At 41.7% G+C, this 24223-nt stretch overlaps 1 protein-coding gene across 5 annotated transcripts in view; it reads left to right on the top strand.

Moving 5' to 3' along the window:
- Positions 1-23668, top strand: part of LOC148031153 (RNA helicase family protein) — a 120873-nt gene extending 97205 nt beyond the window's left edge. Inside the window, exons 10-17 of one of the 5 annotated variants that reach the window (XM_087684692.1) lie at positions 2705-2919; positions 8591-8683; positions 8755-8878; positions 18789-18939; positions 19040-19109; positions 19738-19880; positions 22931-23106; positions 23214-23668. In XM_087684692.1, the coding sequence (XP_087540818.1) occupies positions 2705-2919; positions 8591-8683; positions 8755-8878; positions 18789-18939; positions 19040-19109; positions 19738-19880; positions 22931-23106; positions 23214-23388 (1147 nt within the window). In that variant the 3' untranslated portion in view covers positions 23389-23668. Of the gene's footprint in view, positions 1-2704; positions 2920-8590; positions 8684-8754; positions 8879-9058; positions 9492-18788; positions 18940-19039; positions 19110-19737; positions 19881-22250; positions 22632-22930; positions 23107-23213 lie in introns of those variants that run through there. The other 4 variants (XM_087684690.1, XM_087684691.1, XM_087684693.1 and 1 more) reach the window with 4 other exon arrangements.
- The last annotated feature ends 555 nt before the right edge of the window (positions 23669-24223 follow it).

Here is a 24223-nt window from a genome sequence, read left to right as displayed (position 1 = left end):
TATGACAATGCACTGGAATGGATATGACAGCTAGTGGGGATGAGTATCGTAATAATCCCATGATGTCCCTTACGGGTTTATCAAACATGATAAGCTGTAGTGCCAAGGTTGGGCAAAGAGAGTCCAAATAAACTCATATTTGATTAAATCGATGATTGTAAGATTCCTCTTCAGTTCTATGTCAGTGTGGAGAATGGGACATATTCCAGGTGATTGGAAGCTTGCATTGCTTATGCTATTACCAAAGTTCCTACTCCTCAAGATGTGAAGTATTAGCGGCCATTTCTCTCATCCAATTATTATACAAAATCGGTGTGAAGTTTTGGGCAAAAAGGCTTCAAATAATACTTCCGTAGCTTACTCGTACAGAATAATATATCCTAATTAAGGCTGGGAACGTTTTGCATAAATGTTTAATCGGGAATTACTCATACAAATACCTTTGGTTAGAGCACTCAATGGGATTGTATCTGATGAAATAGTTCACACACAGTTGTGTGCAGATGGTGAGCTTATTTTTTTGACTCTTTCCAATGGTGCAAAATTACTTGGTGAATCTCTGACTGGTGACTCTTTTATGTCCTTCAAGGCAAAGAAGTTTAAATGTGGAGATAGCAATAGCTTTATGCTCATTAGCTATACAGAGAGAGAGTGAATGCTTTGAGACACTTGGGATATCCCATTAGCATGGATGTGGCTCCTAAAACTTTGTTGGAGTGGATGTCGTATTGTATCCAAAGTGGATTCATCTGTTCAATCATTATTGGAAATTACAGGGTTTCCTTTGTTGTTCATTTAAATTAGGAAAAGTGGTTATCATCCATATGATTTTCTACTCTTTTCCTTTGCTCCCTTGGTCAAAAAAATATTTGGAAAATTGGGTGCATCCTATCTGACTCACTATGGAAGAAATAGGGAAAGCATCTGGGTCAGGATTGGATCTCTTGGCAGCATGTGGCTGTGCCTAAGTGCATGGTTGAGGCAACTTAATTGGATGTTCAGTTTCACATGATGGCTTATGAATGGCTTTGCTAGATTATGTGTGGAGCAACATCCTTTGGTAGATATCATGAGGCAACCTAACTTGAGGTTGCGTTTTCCCATGGTGATTCTCAAATTCAGACATCTTGGTGGCATCTGTTCCTCTCCAATTGTGCTTCCTTTCTCTTTCTGATAGGTGATTTGTGGCTAGGTGTTTCCTGGTGTTTTTTGCTATGCTGTAGGTGTGCATTGTAGGATAGTGTGTATGTGTATCAGGTTGTTGACATCTTGCTGGGTTGAGGTACCAATAGAACCTTTGGGATGTAATAAATATTAGTAGCTGATTCTGTGCCATCCTTTTTCAGAAATTAGCATACAATGCCCATGCCCCAAGTGCTTTCTATTTTGTTTGTCACTTGCAATGCCACAGATCAGCATTTCACTTAGAGATTTAAGGGATTCTATTAGATTGCATCTATGTCTGGATGACAGAATTTTCTTAAGGTTTTTAGTCATGTCTGCTGCATTACCAGAAAAATATCAATGTGACCCAAGACTGGTTTCCTCCTTTAAGAGAGAGAAGCTGATGTTTGATTCCTTTCTTCTTGAAACCTTGGAAGATTCATGATTCTGAAAGAAAGAGTGTCAGAATGTGGCATGCGACTGCATTCATCATGTTAACAATAACAGTTACTTTAGCCAGAGTCCTCCAGTGAAATTTTCAAACGATATGTTTGTCATTGGTCAATGACTACTTGCTTGCACTGGAGAAAGAAGGTTCTTACTGGTTCTTGTGAGCTCTTGCTAAAGATTCTTTAAGTTGATGCAGAAGCTCTCATGATCCAGACCACAAGAGATTGAGTAAATCCTTCAATAAAGATAAGATTGGCCTGACTGTCCCCAAAGTGATGGTCTAGTGGTAAGCTTGTGCTCCACAACCTAGAGATTGTGGGTTCAAGCCTCACAATGTGCATCATGGGCTATGAACACCTATGTTCACATGGAATGTTTGTGGGGTTGGGAATCTTGTCTGCTGAACACTCGGGTGAACCACCCTCGAAATTGTATGTTACTATTGGATAAGTGGTTTTTGCAATTGGTAGGCGGCCTGAGGAGGAGGATCACAGTTGTGATCAAGCTTCATTGTTCACTGGGCTCACGGATTATCCTTGGTATCCATAGGAGATGCTTATTTTATTTCATGGCTAATACTTGGTGGGGAGGCGCACCACTCAGCCACACCACCCCCCACCCAAAACCCCCTTCCTTTTTGTGGGTTTCGAGTGTAAGGGTCAAAGGGAAAAAAGATTGGACCTAACTAATACTGGCAATGGTGCAGGACCACCATTATTAGGGTTTCTAAACTGCTCAGGGAAAGCATTGGTGTTTCTTAAAATGCCTAGATAGAAGCAATAACGATATGATGGAGGAGGTGACTCCAAGATATGGATGCCTGTTAAGGGCTTCTAAACTGCTCAGTGGAAGTATGGATGCTTCTTAAAATGCTTCAGAAAAGTGTAAGTGCTTCAGTGGTTTGGTCTCACGTTTTGAGAAAGTTCAATTTGTTTTTATCTTTTCACCCGGATATGTTTAACTAATATTGTCAAACAGCATGTGAACCTCTTTCTATGCACTTAGATGGTAAAAATCTAGCGTTTGTCTTCTTGAAACATTTTGAAACACTTAACGAGGGGTTCTAAAGTGAATTGCCTCCTGCTGGCAGGGTACAAGCAACACAAAGAGCTGGGAGAGCTGGAAGAACCAGGCCTGGAAAATGTTATAGGCTGTACACAGAATCATTTTTTAACACTGAGCTTCCTGCAGTAACAGTACCTGAAATTCAGCGATCCTCATTGACAGGAGCTGTTCTTCATCTGAAGTCATTAAATCTTCCTGACATAGATGTTCTTCAATTCGATTTTTTGGATCCACCATCACGTATGTGTCATGTCCATTTTGAAAAGTTATTCTAAGTGAGCATTTTTGTATCTGCTTCAAGTGATGGTACATCATTAGAATGTAACTTTACTGCAGCTTCTTGTGGTCGCATACATATGGACTTCCTGTTGTGGTACCAACACAACCAAATTTTAACAGAGATGAGCCCATTCTGTTTGCATTATTAAAGACTATTCTGGCATACATAAAGGCCACATATAAAGTTACAGCTCCCTTCTTTGGTTGGCTTGTAATGTCTGCAAAATGAAAAAGGGACTTTTCAAATAGCCTCAGTCATATGCAAAGTTAGAAGCCTGAGTCACGCTCTAAATGTAAATTTTGCCCTGTGGGGGGGTGGGGTGGGGGAGCTTTAGGGAGATCCAGAGCATATGACAATTAGATCACACCTGCTCTCATGTAGGAGTCCCCTACATCGTTGGATATGACCACTTGATTGGATATTTTATGGCCCTTAGACATTGTCCAAACAGCGTCTGGGCAGCCGGACATCAAGTCAACTTCCTAGTAAGCTCAGCTAGAGGGGGAAGAATCTACTCGGAATTGATTATGTTTAAAAGATTGAAATCCCTCTGCCAACATCCTGGACTAACTGCCAGATCCCACCAAAGTGAGGATTGTTTTGGCTGAAATTTTGGAGAAAGACAAGGTATTGACTCCAGGGATTCGACTTAGGGTATTGGTGTGAGAAAACTGCTAGTGTTTGCACCGAGTAAACATAGAGTGTACGACCATGACAGAAACACAAAGACACGGACAGCGATGTGCAAAACTCAAACCCTAAACACAAAACACAAAACTCAAAAACGCAAAAGCACAATTATAAACAAAGAGAGAAGGGGAACTTGAAGTGAATGATTAATGTAGTAAATGAATGTAAGAGTGTACAAAATGCTCAAGGGCAGAGCGGTGAGTGTCGGAGTGTGGTGTCCACCGAAGATGGATCTTGAGTGCTGTAACCACTAGTCAAAATGTGTTGGAGGGTGTAGGAGACCAAAACATAGATCATGGGAAGTAGTAGGATGCCTAGCGAGAGCAGTGGAGATGCACGAGGATGTTGGCGATTATTAAAACTGGCAAACACAGTAGAAGAGGTGTCGATTGGGGTTGGCGATGGTTGTCTGGGGACAAATGCAATAGTGGAAGAAGTGCCAAGCAGCAAGTGGCAGTTGGAAGGGCAATTGCCAAGGGCTAGAGCAGCAGACAGAGTGGTGGCAATAGTCACAAAGATTGGTCAGCCATGTGGAGGAAGGCTGATGGTGAAGATCTTCATGTGAATGTGAAAAAACTGCATAGAAGGGATGAAGATAGAATGGGGGACAGCCTGTCTATTTATAGATGTGGATGGACCCTCCCAAATTAGGGTTTCACAAAAACTCTCTCAAACCATGCACTGATTGTGTGTTTTACATTAAATAAGCATGTTTTGGGGCTGTTTAAGAGGCTAATCAGCATGGAATGCATTTCTTAGCTCAACAATTGGCAATCATATTAGTTGCACCCTTTTGATACTAGAAAGCCAAACTTCTACACAAGCTCTGTCCATCTTGCCTTACAACCATGGAGTCAAACTGGTCACAGAGATACTTTGAAGAATAGGAGTTAGTCCAAATAATGAACTGAGTGTCGTATAAACAATGACACTAAATTGTGCATGGATGATTGCTAATTATTCCTTTGTGGGGTAATGCGTTTGGGTATCTGTGAGCCTATGGCTATCAAATGCTATAAGTTGTTGGTCTCAATAAAGAGTGACCCTTATAGCATAATCATTAATATCCGTATGAGCCTCATAGGGTTTATGTAGATCGATAACTTGCAATATTGATATGGTAGTAAGTAGTTGTTTCAATGTGTGGAAATACTAATCGAGTTGTGTAGTCTAGACAACTAGCGGACCAACATGCTTCTTCTTATTTTGCATAACCTTAAGCAAACGTGTCAAGGGTTTAGCAATGTGAGCATAGTTCTTAATGAACTTCCAAAAGAACTAGTAAAATCCAAGAAAGATTTTACTTGCCTTATGGTTTTAGAAACAGGCCAATAAAGCACTACTCCAACCTTTTGAGAATCAATTCGGATGCTATCAAAGGAGATGCCATGCTCGAGATACAAAAGGTCCATGTGAAAAAACTCACACTTGGATGGTTTGGTAAACAAGCGTTCTCATCTTAAGAGACATAAGATGATACACAAATGGTTTGCATATTCCTCATACTTGCTATATATGAGAATCTCATCGAGGAAAATTGTCACGGGGACGTGAAATTTTGAGATGCTTTAATCTTGCTAGTAACATTTGATTAAGTTACTAATCAAATGTGCAAGGTTGTTTAGCACATGTGATGCACATGGCAGTTATTTCATGGGAACGGGTCAAGGACCTCGAGGATACAGTGGGTGTTAAAGGCAAAAGTTGTGTTAAGTTATGCCAACTGGGTTTTGGTAGTCAGTTGGTGCCAGGACAATTATTTGGCCATTAAGTGTCAGTGGTGACACTAGGGACTAGCATTAATTAATTAATTAATGCTAGTCTAAGGGTCAACAGAGGTTGGGAACTGCTCCAAGTTGCAAATGGCCTAGCCAATTTCATTCCAGATGGGCATGTTTAATTTTGGGCAGGGTCAAAAGGGCTGAAATTAATTTTCAGAATTAATTAATTCTGAAAAATTAATTTAATGACTGAAAATGCATTAGGAAGGCTGCCACTTGGCAAAACTTTCCCATGCAACTAGGGAGAAGGCTGTTGGAGGGTGGTGGAAGCTGAACGGCAGCCATTCGGAGCTTGGTGGAGGGAGAGGAGGTGATCAGATTTGGCTCTGAGAGGCGACGATGACTGATCGCGTGCCGTGACAGGACAGGGGGCAGTCGGTTTTCTCTTCCGCCTCAAGAGAGGCGGTGGTAGGAGAGGAGGGCTCGTTAGCTGAGCTGGTGTTTTACCCCCCTTTTGAAGCTGTTGGTGCCATTAGATTTGTCATCAGAGCTATGAATTAGAAGATACATTTCAGCTGATTTTCTCTCTTTCTACAACATTCTCTCATCTCCTCCAGTCTATGCTCAAGTATTCTCAGCAATTTTCAGCCATGGGTAGTAGAGTACAGCCAAATTTGGTGGACAGCAAAGAGTTTACTGCTGTAAACCCTAAATTACAGACCCGTGCCATCAGTCAAAGGTATTGTACACTGAAATCAGCACTAGAAATTCGTGGAATTGTGAGGATTTCAGATGTCAGCCCATCTATTGTGAATTTGGGGCAGCATTTGACCAGTTGGGGTTCCATTAGAGCAAGTCCTGGGTGAAAATCAAGGGGCAATTTGCCCGAATGCTTTGCTGATTATTGGAACAGCAAGGGGCTTTTGAATTAGCCAAGGAGATTGTGAAATCTCGGCTTGTAATTTATCCATCAGCAATTGAAATTAAAGAAATACCGAAAGGGCCGCCAGTTTTGGGGCCAACAGGGTGTCCACTGTCCAAGTATATGAAGGTAAAGTGAGCGTTTCAGTTTATGTTCATTTGCTAATTGCTGTAATTAAGTGTTTAATCAGGTTAAACCACCCTATCCGAGAAGGAAGGCTGGTTTCAAAAATGATGATCCACTTTTCGAGATACAAATAAGATAAATCGTTGTCCATTGGTTGGAAAGTAGCGATCGAAAAGGTAGGACCAAGAATTGATGGTATCCATACCATGTGTAAAACATAGTCTTTTAGACATCCTTAGGAGCTATCCGTATGTTACGATATTTGGATCCAAAATCAATATTTGCAAAGTAATGTGCACCACAAAATTGAACAATAACATCATCCATCCATGGCAGCTAACATTTTTTTTAATGATCACTTTATTGAGACCTTTATAATCCACATTAGAAGTGCATCATGCTATCCTCCTCCTTCACGAGGACGGGCGTGCACCCCAATGACAGGAGCAAAAAGATCAACAGCTGTAGATGCGGAATCTAGATAGGATCCCAAAAGACAGGAGATTCTAGCAAGGTCCTCTCAAAGATTAAGCGCAAAGAGTTACTAGGTTTAATAAAGCCTTTAGCAAGATGGTTGTGAAGTTGCCTAGCTATCTCATTATCCTCTTTCGGGCTACACATATATGGTTGCTGAGAGATGTGATGGCTATCAGTTAGCTTCCCTATCTTATGATCCAATGTACTGCAAGATGGTGAAAATTTGTTAGGTAATTTGGACGGAAAGACACCGGCAAATATATGCAATAATGGATCTAGATATTTATTCACATTAGAATCGTTATCAACGTTATTCTCAAAAGAAAGAGAATTACATTGAAAGTTTGATGATTAAAGTTTTTCAATAAAACAGTGTAAGTAACAAGATCTGGACCATGAAAACACTTGCTGAATTCCAAGGCTGATATCATAGGTAGATAAGATTTTGTGATCCTAGAGGATGGACAATTCTAGATTGCATGAAAATCACCATCAAATTCAATAGAGACTACACAAGAATTTATAGCCTACAAGTAACAAAAGTGAGGAAGATCTATCAAGAAAACTGTAGCGTGCTAAGAATGACAGCCAAATGGTCTAATTGTGCCCTCTTTGCATATCGCACTCAATACTCTCAGTCAGTGGCTGCTGTGTGGAGTCGAAAGTTTTTGCACCAGTTGAGAAGAAAGAAATTTGTGACAAAGCCATTGTCATACAATAGTGTAACTGATTGGCTGTCAATACTACCAATGACCTTTAAAAGGTTGTGCGGGCCAAATGTATCCGCACTACGAGCTTGTTAGCATATGTGTGTGTTACGTACGGTTATCTTTTGCATGTGAGTCTCAGTTTTAGTCAAATGAGGACATTAAGAGATCTGACGTTGTGATTTTCTGCATTATATGTGTTTTAGATACTTAAGATGGAGAGTACGTGAGTGCATTTCGTTTTGGGTGGTGGGCTGACAATTGTGGCCCTATTTTGCCTCTTTATAGGTGGCCTGCCCCCCTCATTCATTGATCCATCAGATCACCCAGCACTCATTCTTCTCTCACCCCCTTGCTACCATTTGGTGCCCATAGTGACACTCAGTGCTGCATGTTGAGGCTGACTGTTGCAGCCTTGTATCTTTCAACCATTGAGTCAGTTTGTTCCTTCTCTCTCCTTTTCCTTTGGACTCCTTTTTCTCTATTCTCTGTGTTCACTTTCCTTTCTGCCAGACACTCTCAAATGGTATCATTCACCTGCTGTTGGACTTGGATATCACTTATTTGGTGGGCATGACTTTGTGATATAATGTGACTTCTATGTGGTTCTCGTCCATGCCTTCTTTGGCAATATTCACCCACTTGGCAGTTGTATTCTCTACTCCTTCCAAATATTCTGAGTCCCCAAGGCTTCCTCTGATTCAGCATGGGTGGGCTTCATTGTAAGCTGTGCAGTTGTGAAGACTAGTACCTAAAGCATTGACACTTCAGGGGCCCTTTAATACAAAGCTTCAGATGGGATGGTCTTTATCCATTTCACTTTGATTCTTATGCAAAATACATGAAAATAGACTGTTTTTGTAATGAGGTAAAAGCTGTATTGCTCTATCTTTAACAGGTTTCTGGCTTACATTGTAGACTTCCTGCTGTGGATTCCAGGATAATTATGTATTGAATTGGCGAGTTGTTTTGTTGTGGCTGCTCATAGGTACTTCTTTAGAGGATGCATTACAGCAACTTTACATTATAGATGCCATTGACAAGGATGGAATAATCACTTCTTTGGGAAGGCGGATGGCTGGTATTTGCATTAATGAAACTCTTGTGTCTTCAAATAGAATGACATGTCTGCTGATACATTTGACATTGCAGAACTTCCTTTAGAGCCTTCACTTGCAAGAACATTGTTGGCAGCAGAAGAGACTGGATGTCTAGATGAAGCTTTGACAGTTGCAGCAATGCTGTCATGTGAATCCTTGTTTAGTATCCCTTCAAGGCAAGTTCTTTGATTGTCACTTTATTTGATATTTATTTGACTCTGTTGTAGATGTCAGACGAATTGATCTATTTCTGTGTTTATTATCAAGTTTATACTTCTGTCTAAACAGGATAACTGTGTGTCCATTCATGACTGCAAGGTGGACATATTGGTTCATCACCTATGTTTTGGTTGCAGTAATGTGGATATAAACGATCAAGGAGACAGTGGATACAATTTGCTGTTTAGCCGCCCTTTGAGCTTCCCATACTCACATATTAGTGGACTCGCACAACTTGGGACCATGCCCTAGAAGAGATGGTATGATGATGAGTGCAGTGAGCTATTCAGACACCTCCAGATCAAGAGAGGCCTAAAGTCTATTATAGACAGGGAGACTCACAAGCAGATGAGGACCCTGACTCGCCATTAATAGTGGGCATATGAGGAGGCACCGTATTGGGATTTGTACCACTTGTTCATGAGCATACATATAGCTACCTGATAGCGCAAATTGTGGGAGCCAAGCCGCCTCATACCCATCAGTGATACAGAGATATGGCCTCACCCTATCATATCCATCTTCTTCACACATAATAGGGTGAGGAGAGTGATAGAGCACCTATAGCATGGACGATCAATGGACACAGAGGTATACAAGGTGAGCACATCATTTACATATTGGACATGCTGGCTTCTTTGATTGGCTTTTATGTTTAACAAGGCCCTGGTGGAAGGCTTCCCTGACAAGTGGACCATGCATACTATTGCACCTATCCACAAGACTCAAGTTCAGAGATCCCCTTGATCGAAGTAACTACAGAATCATCATGGTAGGCCACACATTGGTTTAGATATATGGAGTAGGGATGGAGGCAGAGCTTAGCGCCTATATAGAGAGGGGGAGATAGACTCTATTGCTGCTTTGTGGATTTCCACAAAGCCTTTGATACAGTTCCATGGGACAGACTACCACAAAGGTTGTAGACACTGGGGATCCCATTGGATGTGATTTAGGATATCTATGCAGTTTTCGAGAGGGTGATAGGCCAAGTGAGATGCCTAGGAGGACTTTCAAACATAGTCCCTAGCACCATTGGAGTAAAGTAGGGATGTCCTCTCTCCCCTATACTCTTTGGATTCTACATTGACGAGATAAAAGACCACATCACATGAGGAGGAGGAGATGGGATGGACATAGCGGGTAGATTGGTCTCTATTATGCTTTATGTTGATGATATTGTTGTGGTCTCAAATCACAAGAGCGCCTAGTGGATTGATAGTTAATCTTTGGATTCTACATTGACAAGATAAAAAACCACATCGCATGAGGAGGAGGAGACGGGATGGACATAGTGGGTAGATTGGTCTCTATTATGCTTTGTGTTGATGATATTGTTCTGGTCTCAAATCACAAGAGGGTCTAGTGGATTGATAGTTAATCTTGGGAAAACCAAGATCTTGATGTTCCACACATCAACCCAGTGAGGAGGTGATCAGTCTTCACTCTAGGAGTCAAATAGGTGGAGGTTGTGGACTCATATATCTACTCACAGGTCACATTCACTACATCAGTTGGGTGATTCACCATGGCATTTGTAGCCCAAGATCAACATACATGTGGATATGCAGCATTGGCCATGCTAGAGAGACAATGCCACCAAATGCATCTATGGGGGCCTTGCACATGGAGGTGGCTATTTGACTCATTGGTCACACGAATCATGATGTTTGGTGCACCTATTTGGACCCTTGGCTTTTGGCTACATATATATAGACATGCAGATTGAGAGACCATAGATCAGTTTTCCCTTACAGATGATGTGCAACAAACCATTAGTACCACATGTGATCATTAGAATAAAGTTTGTTTCATCCCCCATGATGGGCCCCTTTCCAAACCAATAGGTTCCTCCAAAGAGTATGTGAAAATGCACCTTGACAGACTGCCTAGGAGAGCCTTCGAGGTCTCTAGGAAGCTTGCTCAGGCAGAACATGAGATTTCATGGTATGCACAAGTCAAACAATGGCTCACAAGATATGGGATCAACATGGACCATTTGTTGGGATTAAGGCCATTTATTCACCTCCGTGTATATAGTACACATGTATCATTTAGTTGTACATGTGAATGCACCCTTACATGTCCTAAATATAAATACATTTTATTCTTTGAGTACCAACACATTGTTGGTACACCCAAATCAAATCATACTCTCTCTCTCTCTCTCTCTCTCTCTCTCTCTCTCACACACACACACACACACACACACACACACACACACACACACACACACACACACACACACCCTTCTTATCACTCCTCCAGTTTTTGCACAATCACAACTAGTATCAGAGCCCAAGGTTCTACACGTGTCTCGAGACCAAGGCATAGCTGACAGGTCGTGGATGTAGCTCAAGGTATAAGGCCAGTCAGCTCTAGCTGACTAGGCGCCAGAGAAACCAAGCGACCGCTGCAATGGGCAGATCTAGGAAGCGAAGGCTGCAAGTCGACATGAAGACCAATGTGATGGGCAGTTGACTAGGCAGCGACCAGGCATGGACTAGGCGGTAGGCGACTAAGGAGCAGCATGGACCAATCGGGCACGACCAGCGGGCGTGCAACGGGGACGAAGCGACGGCTACGCGTGGGATGACGACCAATCTGACGGGTCACGGGCAGGCGATGCCATGAGCAGGGTCAACGGACCTTGGGACCCCTCCCCTTCCCCCCCCCCCCCCCCCCCCCCCCCCCGATTAATCTTTTTTCAAAAAGAAATCAAAATTTCTTTAATTTTCCAATTATCCCCTTGCCTTTACGAGGGTTCACACTTGGTAGCACAGACTACAGATCTGTGCAAATCTTGTTCGGAAATTTGGAGCTTTTCCTAGATTTGATCTCGTTTGTGCTTTTGACAGTGACATTCGTGTCATAAATTGTAGACATTGTGCGTGTTGACCTCAATTAAATTGGGGATTTTGCCAAATTTGTCAGAATTTAGCTCATTCGAGTAAATTTTCCTAGCATTGGACTCAGAAAAATTGGGGCCTTTCATGTTTTGTTGAAGTTTTGCTCATCTGGGTCAGATTGGCTGACATTTATGCACTGTTGGACATGGAATTTTTGCATTTTGTGCAGAATTTAGTAAATTTATGCAGTATTTGCTTGTGCTGGTTTATGTAAAAACAACAGAGATTTATTATTGTTTGGGCAAGAACAGCAGTGTATTTTGCTGGTTCAGCTTGTGCACCTATAGTTCAGTGCACATTTACTCGTGTTTGTGATAAAAATGGTTGCAACTTCTTTCAGTTCTGACATTAATAGTTTGATGGAAATCAAACGGTTTGATGGTCAGGGCTTTGACCCTTGGAAAGATTGTATGCAGGGCATATTGTTCTTAAAGGATTGTGAGGATGCTTTGCAGGAAGATAAACCTACACAAATGTTTGATGTAGATTGGGCCAAAGTTAACAAAAAGGCTTTGGCTTACATAAAGATGGGTGTCACTGATGACATTTTGACAAACATTGAGGGCTTAGATACTGGTTATGCAATATGGGAGAAGTTGAAAACTATCTATGAGATCATCTCACTTGTTAATCAGGTGCATTCTCAGCTTATAATATTAGGGGCAGGACTGAAAAGAAAAATGCAAATGTTGGAAAGAGAAATAGAAGCAAGAGCAAAGGAAAGAAAAAGAGTGATATTACTTGCTATCAGTGTGGTTTGAAGGGCCACAAGAAGCCTGATTGCAAGTACCACAAGAAGGAACAAGAGAGAAAGAAGAATGCAAGAGACATAAAGAAGAAAGTGAATAAGACAAATGCATCTGAGGCAACCAAAGGCAAGGAAAAGGCCAATGTGACCTCTAGTGTAGTCATAGAGGAGCTTTCCGATACAGAGACTGATGTATTATGTGCAGTTGATTATGATACCCTTGTATGTCACATGCAGGATATACAGATTACCAAGGCTGATGTGATTGATGCACTTTTGTCAGTTGATGATGGTGTCACTTCTTTCCATGTAACTCCGTGCTTGGAGTGTTTCTCTATGTTCAATGCAGGTAGTTATGAAAAAGTATACGTTGGAAATAACCATGCTTGCAGCATTGATGGGATTGACACTGTACACTTGTCTTTGGATAATGGGCAAGAGCTTGTGTTGAAAGATGTCAGATATGTACTTGGCATCAAGAAGAGTTTACTATCTCTTGGATAGCTGGAGTTGCATGGTTACACTACACTGTTTGGTGGTGGTTTGTGGAAATTGAAAAAGGGTTCCATGTTGATTGCATAAGGAATCAAGGACACTTTGTATTGTCTGCAGTGTAAAGCTTTGAATGGCAAGTTTCTTGCAGTTGCTAAAATTGGTTGTCATTTGCAGTTGTGGCATAAGAGATTAGGCCATATGAGCCAGAAAGGACTTGATGTCCTTACCTCTTTGAAGAGGGCTGATAGAACAGGCTCTAAACTTGACTTTTGTAATGACTGTCATTTTGGAAAGCAAAATCAAAATTTCCTTTTACTTTGGTGTCTCTCCAATGTCTTGGATTTAGTGCATTCTAATGTATGTAGTATGCCTGTGAAATCGTTGGGTGGTGTTGCATATTTTGTTTCTTTTATTGATGATTGATCCAGGAAGATTTCGGTTTATTTGTTGTAAAAGAAAAGTGAAGTGTTTGTTGTTTTTAAAACTTTTCATGCATTTGTGACTACTTAGACAGGTAGAAAGTTGAAATGCTTAAGAATTGATAATGGGGGTGAGTTCACATCTACTGAGTTTAAGTCTTTTTGTGACTTGCATGGAATTAAGAGGGAGCTTACAGCTCCTTACATTCCTTCTTCAAATGGGGTGGTTGAAAAATATAATAGGACTTTATGTGAAAAAGTGTGGTGCATGTTGTCCATTGCTGATCTCTCTCATGAATTTTGGGGAGAGGCACTTAAAACCACGGTTCACATTTGTAACCGCTCTCCAAACAGATCCTTAAATAATGGCATCCCTGAGGAGGTTTGGTCAAGCAAATTGACCTTGTATGACCATTTACAGATATTCGGTTGTGATGCTTTTATGTATGTTAGAGATGAGTTGAGGAGCAAACTTGACCCAAAATCCACCAAAGGCATTTTCATGGGCTATGGTGATGAGGGTGAATTTGGTTGCAAAGTGTATTCGCAAACGCAATTTTACGTTTAATGAGGTAAAATTGCTGAAAGGTACTTTAGCCTCTGATGAAGACATGAAAAAGGTTAAATTTCAAAATTTGCAGCCACCTATTTCTTGAAATGATGAGCCTCATGATGCTGTACCACAAGCTGAAACTAATGATCAACTAGTTATTTTTGAGCCAAATGATGATGGACAGCAAATAGAAGCACAAGGAGGTCATGGACAGCAAGATAGACTTGTTGATTATGAAAATGCAGCTGCTGGTAATGAAAATGAAGGTGCTGTACAACATGAACGGCATGCTGAAAATGGCTTACAACAGCCAATAAATGCTGAAAATAGCATACCTCTAGATGTAGACCCAATTCTTGAAAATGTAGATCATTGGGTACGTAGGTCTACACGCTTAAGAAGGCAACCACATAGGTACGACCCCTCCTTGCATTATGTGATGCTTACAGATGAGGGTGAGCCTCTTACATATAAAGAGACCAAGTCATGCAACTTCAGCAGTAAGTGGGAGCTAGCTATGTAAGAGATTAAATTTTTGTATGCTAATGATACTTGGGATCTTGTGTTGTTGCTTAATGGTAGGAAGCCTCTTCCAAACAAATGGGTTTACAAAGTAAAGACAGTTGATGGGAAACCCAAGTACAAGGCAAGACTAGTTGCCAAAGGGTATGCACAGAAGGAAGGGATTGACTTCCAAGACGTCTTCTCACCTGTTGTAAAGATGGCCACTCTACGTGTGCTTTTTGCTCCTACTGTTGTATTGGACTTGAGAGTTGTACCAAATGGATGTGAAAACAACTTTTCTGCATGGTAACATTGATGAGGAAATCTACATGAAATAGCCCAAGGGCTTTGTAGTTCCTGGAAAAGAGGAGTTAGTGTGTAAGCTAACACGCAGCTTGTATGGGTTGAAGGAAGCACCATGGCAGTGGTACAAAAAGTTTGACACTTTTATACTTTCTTATGGGTTTACACGTAGCCATGGAGATTATTGCTTGTACATGAAAAATGATACAGATGGCAATCCCATCATACTTGTTTTGTATGTGGATGATATGTTGCTAGCTGGGAAAAGAAAGACTAGCTTGGATGCTTTCAAAGATCAGCTGAAATCAACTTTCTCCATGAAAGATTTGGGGAATGCAAAGCATATATTGGGCATGAGGATTCGTAGGGATAGAACACATAAATTGTTGTTCTTATCTCAAGAAAAGTACGTTGAAAAGGTGCCGGACAAATTTAACATGGCTGAAGCTAAGCCTCTTGGGGTGCTCTTACCTCCATATCTTAAGCTTAGTAAAGCCAACAGCCCAAGAGATAAGGTGGTAGCCAATGCTATGAAGGGAGTCCTTTATGCATCAGCTTGTGGCTCTCTTATGTATGCTATGGTAGCTACTCGTCCAAACATTGCTCATGCAATGGAAGTTGTCAATAGGTTTATGTCAAATCTTAGCAAACCACATTGGGAAGCTGTCAAGTGTATTCTTCGATACCTAAAGGGTACACAAATAAAGTGTATTTGCTATGGAGAGGGTGCACTTAGTCTGTTGGGTTATTGTGATGCAAATATTGCAGGTGACTTGGACACTCGCAAGTCCACTAGCGAGTATGTCTTTACAGTTGTGGGTGGGGCCGTTTCTTGGTGCTCCAGGTTGCAGAACATTGTAGCATTGAGTACTAGTGAAGCTGAATACATATTAGGTATTGAAGTTTCTAAGGAAGCTATATGGTTGAGCTGACTTGCAGAGGTTCTCGGCATGTCTATGAGTACTCCAGTGTTGGGATGTGATAGCCAGAGTGTTGTGTATCTGGCTAAGAATGCCATGTATCATTCGGCACAAAGCATATAGATGTGTGATATCACTTTATCAGACAGGTTCTAAAAGATGGTCTAATCACATCGACCAAGATCAAAACACAGGACAACCTGTAGATACTAAAAGTCTAAGCAAGGCTCAATATGAGCATTGCATACGACTAGTGGGAGTTGGTTAGAAGTTCACTTTGGACCTTTAAGTGGGAGGTTGTTGGGATAAAGGCCCTTTATTCACCTCGTTGTATAGTACAGGTGTATTATTTAGTTGTCTATGTGAATGCACCCTTACGTATCCTAAATATAAAAACATTTTATTCTTTGTGTACCAACACACTGTTGGTACACCCAAATCGAATCATATACTCTCTCTCTCTCTCTCTCTCACACACACACACACACCACCGCCCTTCCACACACACCCCCCCCCCCCCCCCCCCCCTCCGCGGATCACTCCAGCTTTTGCACAATCACAATACCATCTCCCCCCCTTTCAATATGACCTTGACTCCCCCTTCATGCACCTCTCTCACATTGAGAGAAACTTGGTCGTCCAACATGACCTTTACCAGCTGCACATACAGCATATATGGATGTTGCCCCAACAGCCCTTTCCCTTGAAGATGTCATACTATAGGGACCACTTTATGAGGACTGTAACAGATGGTTTCATTGAGAGACCTGGATACCTAGAGACATACACACCACACAAGATATGGATGGCCATTGGCTAGGTGAGGATATCCTTTACTTTTGTAATTCTTGTCGGGGCGCCCGCCTAAGAAAGAAAATTAACTTATCAAGTGAGGAGGTGGGGGCCATATCCCTGACCGATGTGTGTTGGGGAAGCCCCTCCACTGCCACATCTGCAAAGGGCCTGTTGCTTTGAATGACATGCCCAAAACATCAACTAATCTGGGGAATACGAGGTATGAAGTATTTGTCGAGGCTAGGAAAATGATCTGTGATAGCTGTACCATCTCAGAGCATGTAACAATCCCTGCTCTCAATCCACCTATTGAGGAACACCACTGCAATCCAAATGTAGTGAGGCAATGGCAAGTGCTGTCCCAGACTATTTCAGTGCGCTGAAGCTGGCCCCAAACTACTCCTTCCCTAGGGGGTTACTTTTGTAACCCTGGTCGGGGTGCCTGCCTGTGAGAGCTGCAGATATAATATCCTTTAATGAGTGTCCTATTGGTCGCTACTCTGTGTTGACATCGAGCTCTATGTCAAACCTGGTCTCCAAGGCTGGCAGGGCAGGCAGGCGGGCAAATCTAGAGGTGGGAGTAGAGGATGGCAGGTGCCACAAGCAGAGGCAGAAGGCAAGGTAGCTGGAGCTAGCAGGGGAGGCTGAGCTGGTGGAGAGGAAAGGGAGGTGCTGCTGGCAGGGACATCTCGACCAGTGGAAGGGGTTGAAGAGAAGGTGCGAGCAGAAAGGGGTTGGAGAGCAGGTGGGATATGAGAGAGGAGGCAGTGGCAGCCAGGCTAGTGACAGCATCGGGTGCATAACAGCAGCACAGTAGATTTTGAATCACCGAACACTTATACCAGCATGTTAGAACGTTTCTCCTCTCCCATACTCATTCTCATCATTATCATTGTTAGAATGTGGTTGAGGAGGGCTCATCCTCCTGTCCCTCATCATCATCATTGTCGTTTGATGATGACTCATCATCATCATCGTCGTTTGATGATGAGGGTGAGGAGCCCCGATGATGTGATGCCTGTTAGGGCAGACTTTTTACCCTAAAGAATGTTGCAGCATACTGGCCCCCTTTTTTCTGGACTGCTCTGAAACTTTTAAGTACTATGAAAGCTGTGTTTACTTGTTCTTTGCAACTTACATGCTTGAAGTCAGTGCTCGATACCTCACTAAAGGTAGATGATGACATCTTCTTGTATCCCACTTGTCCAAATCCACATTCATTTCCCATATGATGGTGTCAATAATAGCTCTTGGGGTTGTTAATCTATTATTGCTGAGGTAGTTTTGATCCGTTGAGTGAGATTACATAGCTGACAATAGTGGGGGCCATTCAAGTTTTTCAAGCTAGTTACAAGTTCTATAAGGGAGTCCCCATGTGAATCCACATATACATGAGGGCTGCACAGCAGACCTCTTGCGAGATTTTCCCCCTCCCCTCTTATACCTCCTCTCATTAGCAATCTGAGTATGGGTGTCTGTAAAGGATGGGGATATGAGCAGCACCTAGTATCACATGAGCTGGCAGTTGTATTCTTTTGTATCTCTGTTCTGCCAAATTATATACCATGTTACTGTTTTGACAAATAGAGGTTAGGGTATTTTGTGTCCTTGCTCCCTCTTGCTCTCTTTGAAGCTACACATTTAGGTACGCAGGCAGCATCTTAGAATGTTAAAGCTGGCCATAGGCAAGTATATTAGAGCAACTAGTGAAAATCTAATCTTAGGTAGGCTGACATGTGGAAAGGGAGGACTGCTCTTGCCTTCCCATTTCACTTGTGATGCATATTCACAAGTATTTCCAGGTGAGTGGTCCTCATTTTTTAAAATCACTGATCAATGCATCTAATACCAAGGCCAGATCTTCATTATTGCCTGGTTCCTAGTGGCATATATCTATGACTGTTACATGCATCTGGGTGGAAAGATGTCAGAGCTCCGCCTTCAAGTAAAGTTGGAGAATGCAGATATTTCTATTCTCAATCAGATTCACAACACAATGCTGTGTTGAAGATTGCTGTTGTTTTGTGTGTGGTATATAGAAATCATACAACCACTTGATCTTCTTTTTTCTTTTTTCTTTTTGAGTTTTATTTTCTTAAATAATGTGACCTTGAGTGGAATGAATGGATTGCAGAGTTTAGATTGGAAAATATGTTTCTCAGCAGAAATCAAGGTCACAGTCCTTCCAAGCTGACATTGAGATTTTTGGATTCTTTTGCAGCATTAATAGTATAACTAAAAAGAGAGGTTTGGACAGGCGGAACTTGCCTGATGGCAATGGCATGGGTGACCATATTCAGCTGCTTCAAATCTTTGAGTTGTGGCAACAGGCGGGATATGATATTGAGTGGTGCAAGTACCATGGGTTACAGGTGGCCGTTTGACTATTGCATATTTTGGACAGCATAATTGGCGAGAAGCTATAGATGTGAAAAATAGTTTGTTATGTCTATAACTCAGAAGTGTGTGCAGGCTAGATCTATGACATTTGCAAGAGATGTAAGAAGGCAACTCATGGCGATCATGCATCCTGGCCAGAAAGGTTGTTATTGTTCATCATACATTTACCTATTACAACCTATTGACAATATGTTTCAAATCCTGTTTTGGAGATTCAAGTGAGCAACCTTAAGCTTTAATCATAGATGCATGGAACTTGTTTTTCATTTTTTCCAGCAGGTATACTTTTCTTTTCCAGGAGGAGATACTCCATCTAACCGCTGTAATTGCTTTTCTCATCTTCTAACCCCCCCAAAGAACTTTTAATTTCCTAGGATGTTCTGTCTTGTACTTGATTTATCAAGTTTCTTTAAGTCGTTCAACACAATGTGTGATTTCTCATACAAGTTGTAGCAACTTTTGTCGACCTTTGTTGCTTCTTTTGCTTTGCAAAATAGGGGTCAAAACCTGCGATAGGTGACCTCCTTGTAGAGGGTTATGAGTAATTCATTCCCAAAGGGTCTGCCTAGGTCGATCATAGGATGTTGGTGACATACTTCCTTTCTTTCAGAAAATTTAAACGTGCAACATTTCTTACATGTCTAAACTTGGTGTATGAACAATGTTAGGATGGTTTTTGTAGTTTCTTGTTTGAAGTTTAAGCAGATGCAACTAGGAATGTCGCTTATTTCTTCAGACTGGCCTGTATATGGACTGGTATTTTTTCTCAGGAATTTCCCAACACAGAAAACGAGGTTCCGGTATGACATCTCTAAGAAAAGCTATTTGCATGGGCTTTGCCAATCACTTAGCACAACGCATGCCTCGACACAATGGATATAAAACAATTGGGATGAAGTCACAACTTGTGCAGGTACACTGAAGCTTTATTTGTGCTTTTTCCTTATGCTTTAGACTGAACTCACAAATTTGTATGTAAGAGCAAACTCAAAGGCAGCAATTCACTGTGTATTGATGGCCCTTAAAGCTAAGGATCAGCATGTGCACGAATGTGGGTTGATATATCTGGCCATTTCTATTTAATAGTATTGTGGTTTGATTATTTGTCTTGTCAAGGACCAAATATTATCTACAGCTGAAGAAGTCTGAGCTAGAAACCGAATGTGAATACTTATTGTTGGCAAGATTTGTTCTTTAAAACATGTTACTATCTTAAAATTTTTGAAGGCCATATCTTCCCTTGTTGCTTTTTAATTCAGTGTTCAGATGTTGAAAGTGTTGTGTGCTTTGAAGAGTATTTTTACATGTATCATAGTAGAAGGGAAGGCCTTGGTCTCTCTGTTGAATAGTAATAGATCAAACTGGGAGAAGCAGCCCCCTGCTTCAAGCAACCCACCTGCCTGACAAGTTGACGAACGAAGAACAGATTACTTGCAGGCGCAGTGAACCCAGGGACACTGTCATAGATGGGAGTTAATTGCCAGTATCATAGCCTGGTATGTTTGGACTGTGAGATGCAGTCATGCTAGTGACCTTCTGGTTGTATCCACAGCGGAGACTTGGTTGAGGATCTGGACTTGCTTCAGGCACTTGCTTCCATACTGCCCCTCGTATGGTTTGGCATTACAGCCCACTGGATTGGTGTTCACACAACCATTGTATTTGTCATGTACGTAGTTACTCTTCACAAAGTTCCTTGTACTTTGCATTTTACCTCAAGCTTTTTGGCAAGGCGTTATTAATGGAAATATCTTTTCTGGAAAAAAAAAAAAAGAAGGGAAGGTGTCGGACTGTGTGGAAGGGCATGGCTGATTACAAGTTGGAAGGCGCCTTGTTACATGGCATAGCTTTCAAAGAGCTGTCAGGCTGGGTCCTCAGGCTGGGCCCGGGGAGGCCAATGCTCCATCTAGTCTCTGAACTGTCTTGGGACATGGCATAACTGTCAAAGAGCCATCAGTCTGGCACAGAGAGATCCATGATCCATGTAAGGCTCTGATTATCTAGTCTGGCACTATAGACTGCCTGACTGGTTATTCATTCAGGCTTGTAATAGACTTCCCTTCAGAGTCCATAATTAATGCGACCACTTGGAGGATTGGTGTATAGGTAGTGAAGAAATTGGACGGATGTAATACCACATTTCAAAACACCATGGCCTTATTAGCCAAAGTTGGTGCACATGGAAGAGCCAAAACCTTAAAAACATCATTATGATGAGTCTTAACCAGGTGGTGGTTGCAAAAGATTAAACCTTCACATGGGGCAAGACACGCAGCATGATTGGGAAGATGAGGTTTTGAAAGTGTCAAGAAATGTCTTGAAACTGCTAGGATCACAGTTACAAATGACACAAAATGGGATGGGGAGGAATTGCCAGCATTTCTGACTATAGAGTTGCATGGAACACGGGGAAAGAAGCTACCATCCCCATAATCCTTGAGTCCAAAAATGACCGTCACTTCGGACTATGGCTAGGATAGATAGAGGTCATGGGTGTGCCTGTTTGGATATAGAATGATGTAATGTGCCCTAGTAGTGAGGGATAACGAATATGTGCCATCCAAAGCAAACCCTTCAATGACTGCAAGGAGACCAATGGTGCATTTATAGCTAGCCTCTCACCATTGACCAAGTAGAGTCCCTCAGGAACCTGTGCCTTCAGCTATTCTTGTATCTAGTCCCTTTTGTAAATACGTGCTGTCATGTCCTCAAGAAGGGCCATTGCAATTCTCTTGTGCCTTCATAAATACACGTGCCCTCATATGTTCTCACGTGCTCTAGTGTAGTGCTGTGTAAGGTGACTCACATTGGAGCCCTCTGTTGAGCTCAAGTGGATATCTGCCACCATGATTCTAGAAGCCCCTGTGGATCATGCCAGGAGGACCCCTGCAGTGGATCAGCTCTTGTGGGGACCATCCAACTTCAAAGGATCAGAGGGCTGATTTGTTGCACTTGCTGACATGAACAAGCCTCTTGTTTTTCATCACTAGCTCAAAAGAAGACTGGCTTTTAGCTTGTGAATTGCCAGTGCACTTGAAAATAATATTGGTGGCCGCCTCCTTGGATGTGAAGTAGACTTGAAAGACATCATTTGAGACCTTTGGGCAAGCAAAGCCTGAAGGGGCCAGGGCTACCAGGACCCAATCATGAGCATGAGTTTGAGTGGGATGATAACCAACTGTAAATTTGTTTTGCAGTTGTCAATTTCTGCTTGTATATTTGCAAGCATAGGTTGTATGGATACCGGGCATAAAAGCTACTTGAACCCTTTTCTGTGGCACAGTGCATTTTGGGTGAGGAGGAACTGACCAAAGAAACAAACGGGGGACAGAGGACAAAGAGCTTGGGGAGGCACGGCAGCAAAAAAGAAAAGGTGGGGCCTCGTAGGAGAGAAGCTTCAAGCCCCACCCTAAGCACGTTCTGTGAGATTGTGCTATGGTATGTTTGAAGATTCTTGCACAGAGTCACTCAACTATCATTGGACAAAGGGTGTGGGCAAATCGTATTGATGTGGATAATTCTTAACATAAGACATGGAGGCAAACTAGAAATGCAAGTTTCATTCAAGGAATTTCATTCCTTGGTCTGTTTTTCAACTCATTGGACTTTCATATTCTTTGTTAGCACTGTAATCTTGTTCTTCGTGGCATATATGTCTTTTTTTCCTGTTATTAACGGTAGCATAGTTGTCTCCATGTGTGAATTCAGTACATGTCTACTCATTTCCTTAGTGTCTCTTTCATTTGTATATTCAACTTTGTGACTGAGTTGTAATTGCATCTCTTGAAGTTACACATCAGACTTGCATTGGGCTTGTTTACATGGCTTTTTATAACTGTAAATTTCCTGCAAAAGCTGTCATATGTAGGCAACCTGCAGTTCGCATCTTGAATGATACCAGTTCTGCACTAGGAATCAGGCGCAAGCTTTTGTCTTCTCACCTGCATTACTCTCATGAAGCAGATTCATCCATCATCCTGCATAACGGCTGATGAAGAAGGGCTTTTTCCTGAATGGATTGTCTACAACGAGCTTATTAACACTGGGCGCCCCTATGTAAGATGTGTTTGTGCGGTTGAGGGATTATGGTGTCAACCAGCTTTGGTGAAGCTGAACAGTGTTTCCCTTCAAAATCTAAGGTGAAATTGAGATTCTAGACTGATGGTACAAGCCTAACATTTCCTGCAATTGTGCAAAAATTTTACTAATACTGTGTCCTGGATTCTCATTGGAGTGTATCCTACAGTGGACATAGCTCGAGCAGGGTTTTGTTACTTGAAACAGAGGAGAAGAAGCCAACTAAGAATCCGGTTGATACTAAAATCAAGCCCGAGCATGACAATGCAGATCAAATTACAGCAGCCCGTGCTCGGTTTCTTTCCAGAAAGCAAGCAAAGACACAAAATATAGGTTATAAATAACAATGTATGGTCCACATGATTCAACTACTTACTCGTGTCCCCCTTCATGTTACAAACCATGGATTTATCCTCGTGTCCTGAGCTTAAGTCTTGATTATCTTTAGTATGTTGTGAAACCACATTGTGCAAAATTGTAACATCATGTTAGCACATGAAACCCAATGCATCCTGTCCTGAAACCAAATGGTTTGGAAGCTCCTTCAGAGTTTGTACTCTGTGTGTGTGTGTGTGTGGTGTCTTGTTGTAGTGACTTGAATCAATTGTACTAATATACAATAGGTAGTAAGATTTCGTTTCAAGGCAGCGGGAACAATGGGAAAGCGAGCTCTCATATATATAATAACATTTGGTACAGGAGGAGCGGAGACGAGATAGAGTAGTCCTAGAGAGTAGTGTTTCCTATAACGCCCTATATAGACGCTAGTGTGCTGGCGCAATGCACATGCATGCACGAGGAACTTAGCAATGTGTTGACAAAGAAGGTAAAATTAGCCAAGGTTTAGCTTCTAAGGGAGTGAGGAAGTGGATAGTTAATTGGGAGGGTGGAGTAGTCATTCCGAACTTTTTTAATTGATGGATATGTAAGAAAACCTTGGTAGCTGTATAACACCATGAGATGTGGCTACTAGTAAGCTTTACAGTTAGGGATTTGTCTTTTGCTTTATATATATATATATATATATATATATATATATGTTACACACTTTTTCCCCCTACTAAAGTCATAGTCCATTGTGATCTTTATGGGTAGCCTTGGATATTTCTTAGAGAAATGAAAAAGTAATCACCATTTTTCTTTAGAAAAATATTGGAGCATTGAGGAATGTGGTAAGGG

This window comes from Lygodium microphyllum, chromosome 9 (assembly GCF_053477565.2).
Source record: "Lygodium microphyllum isolate KBCC chromosome 9, Lygodium_microphyllum_v1.1.10, whole genome shotgun sequence".
NCBI classification, from domain to species: Eukaryota; Viridiplantae; Streptophyta; class Polypodiopsida; order Schizaeales; family Lygodiaceae; genus Lygodium; species Lygodium microphyllum.
The sequence above is the reverse complement of the archived record's forward strand: the minus strand, read 5'-3'. Positions and strand labels throughout refer to the sequence as shown.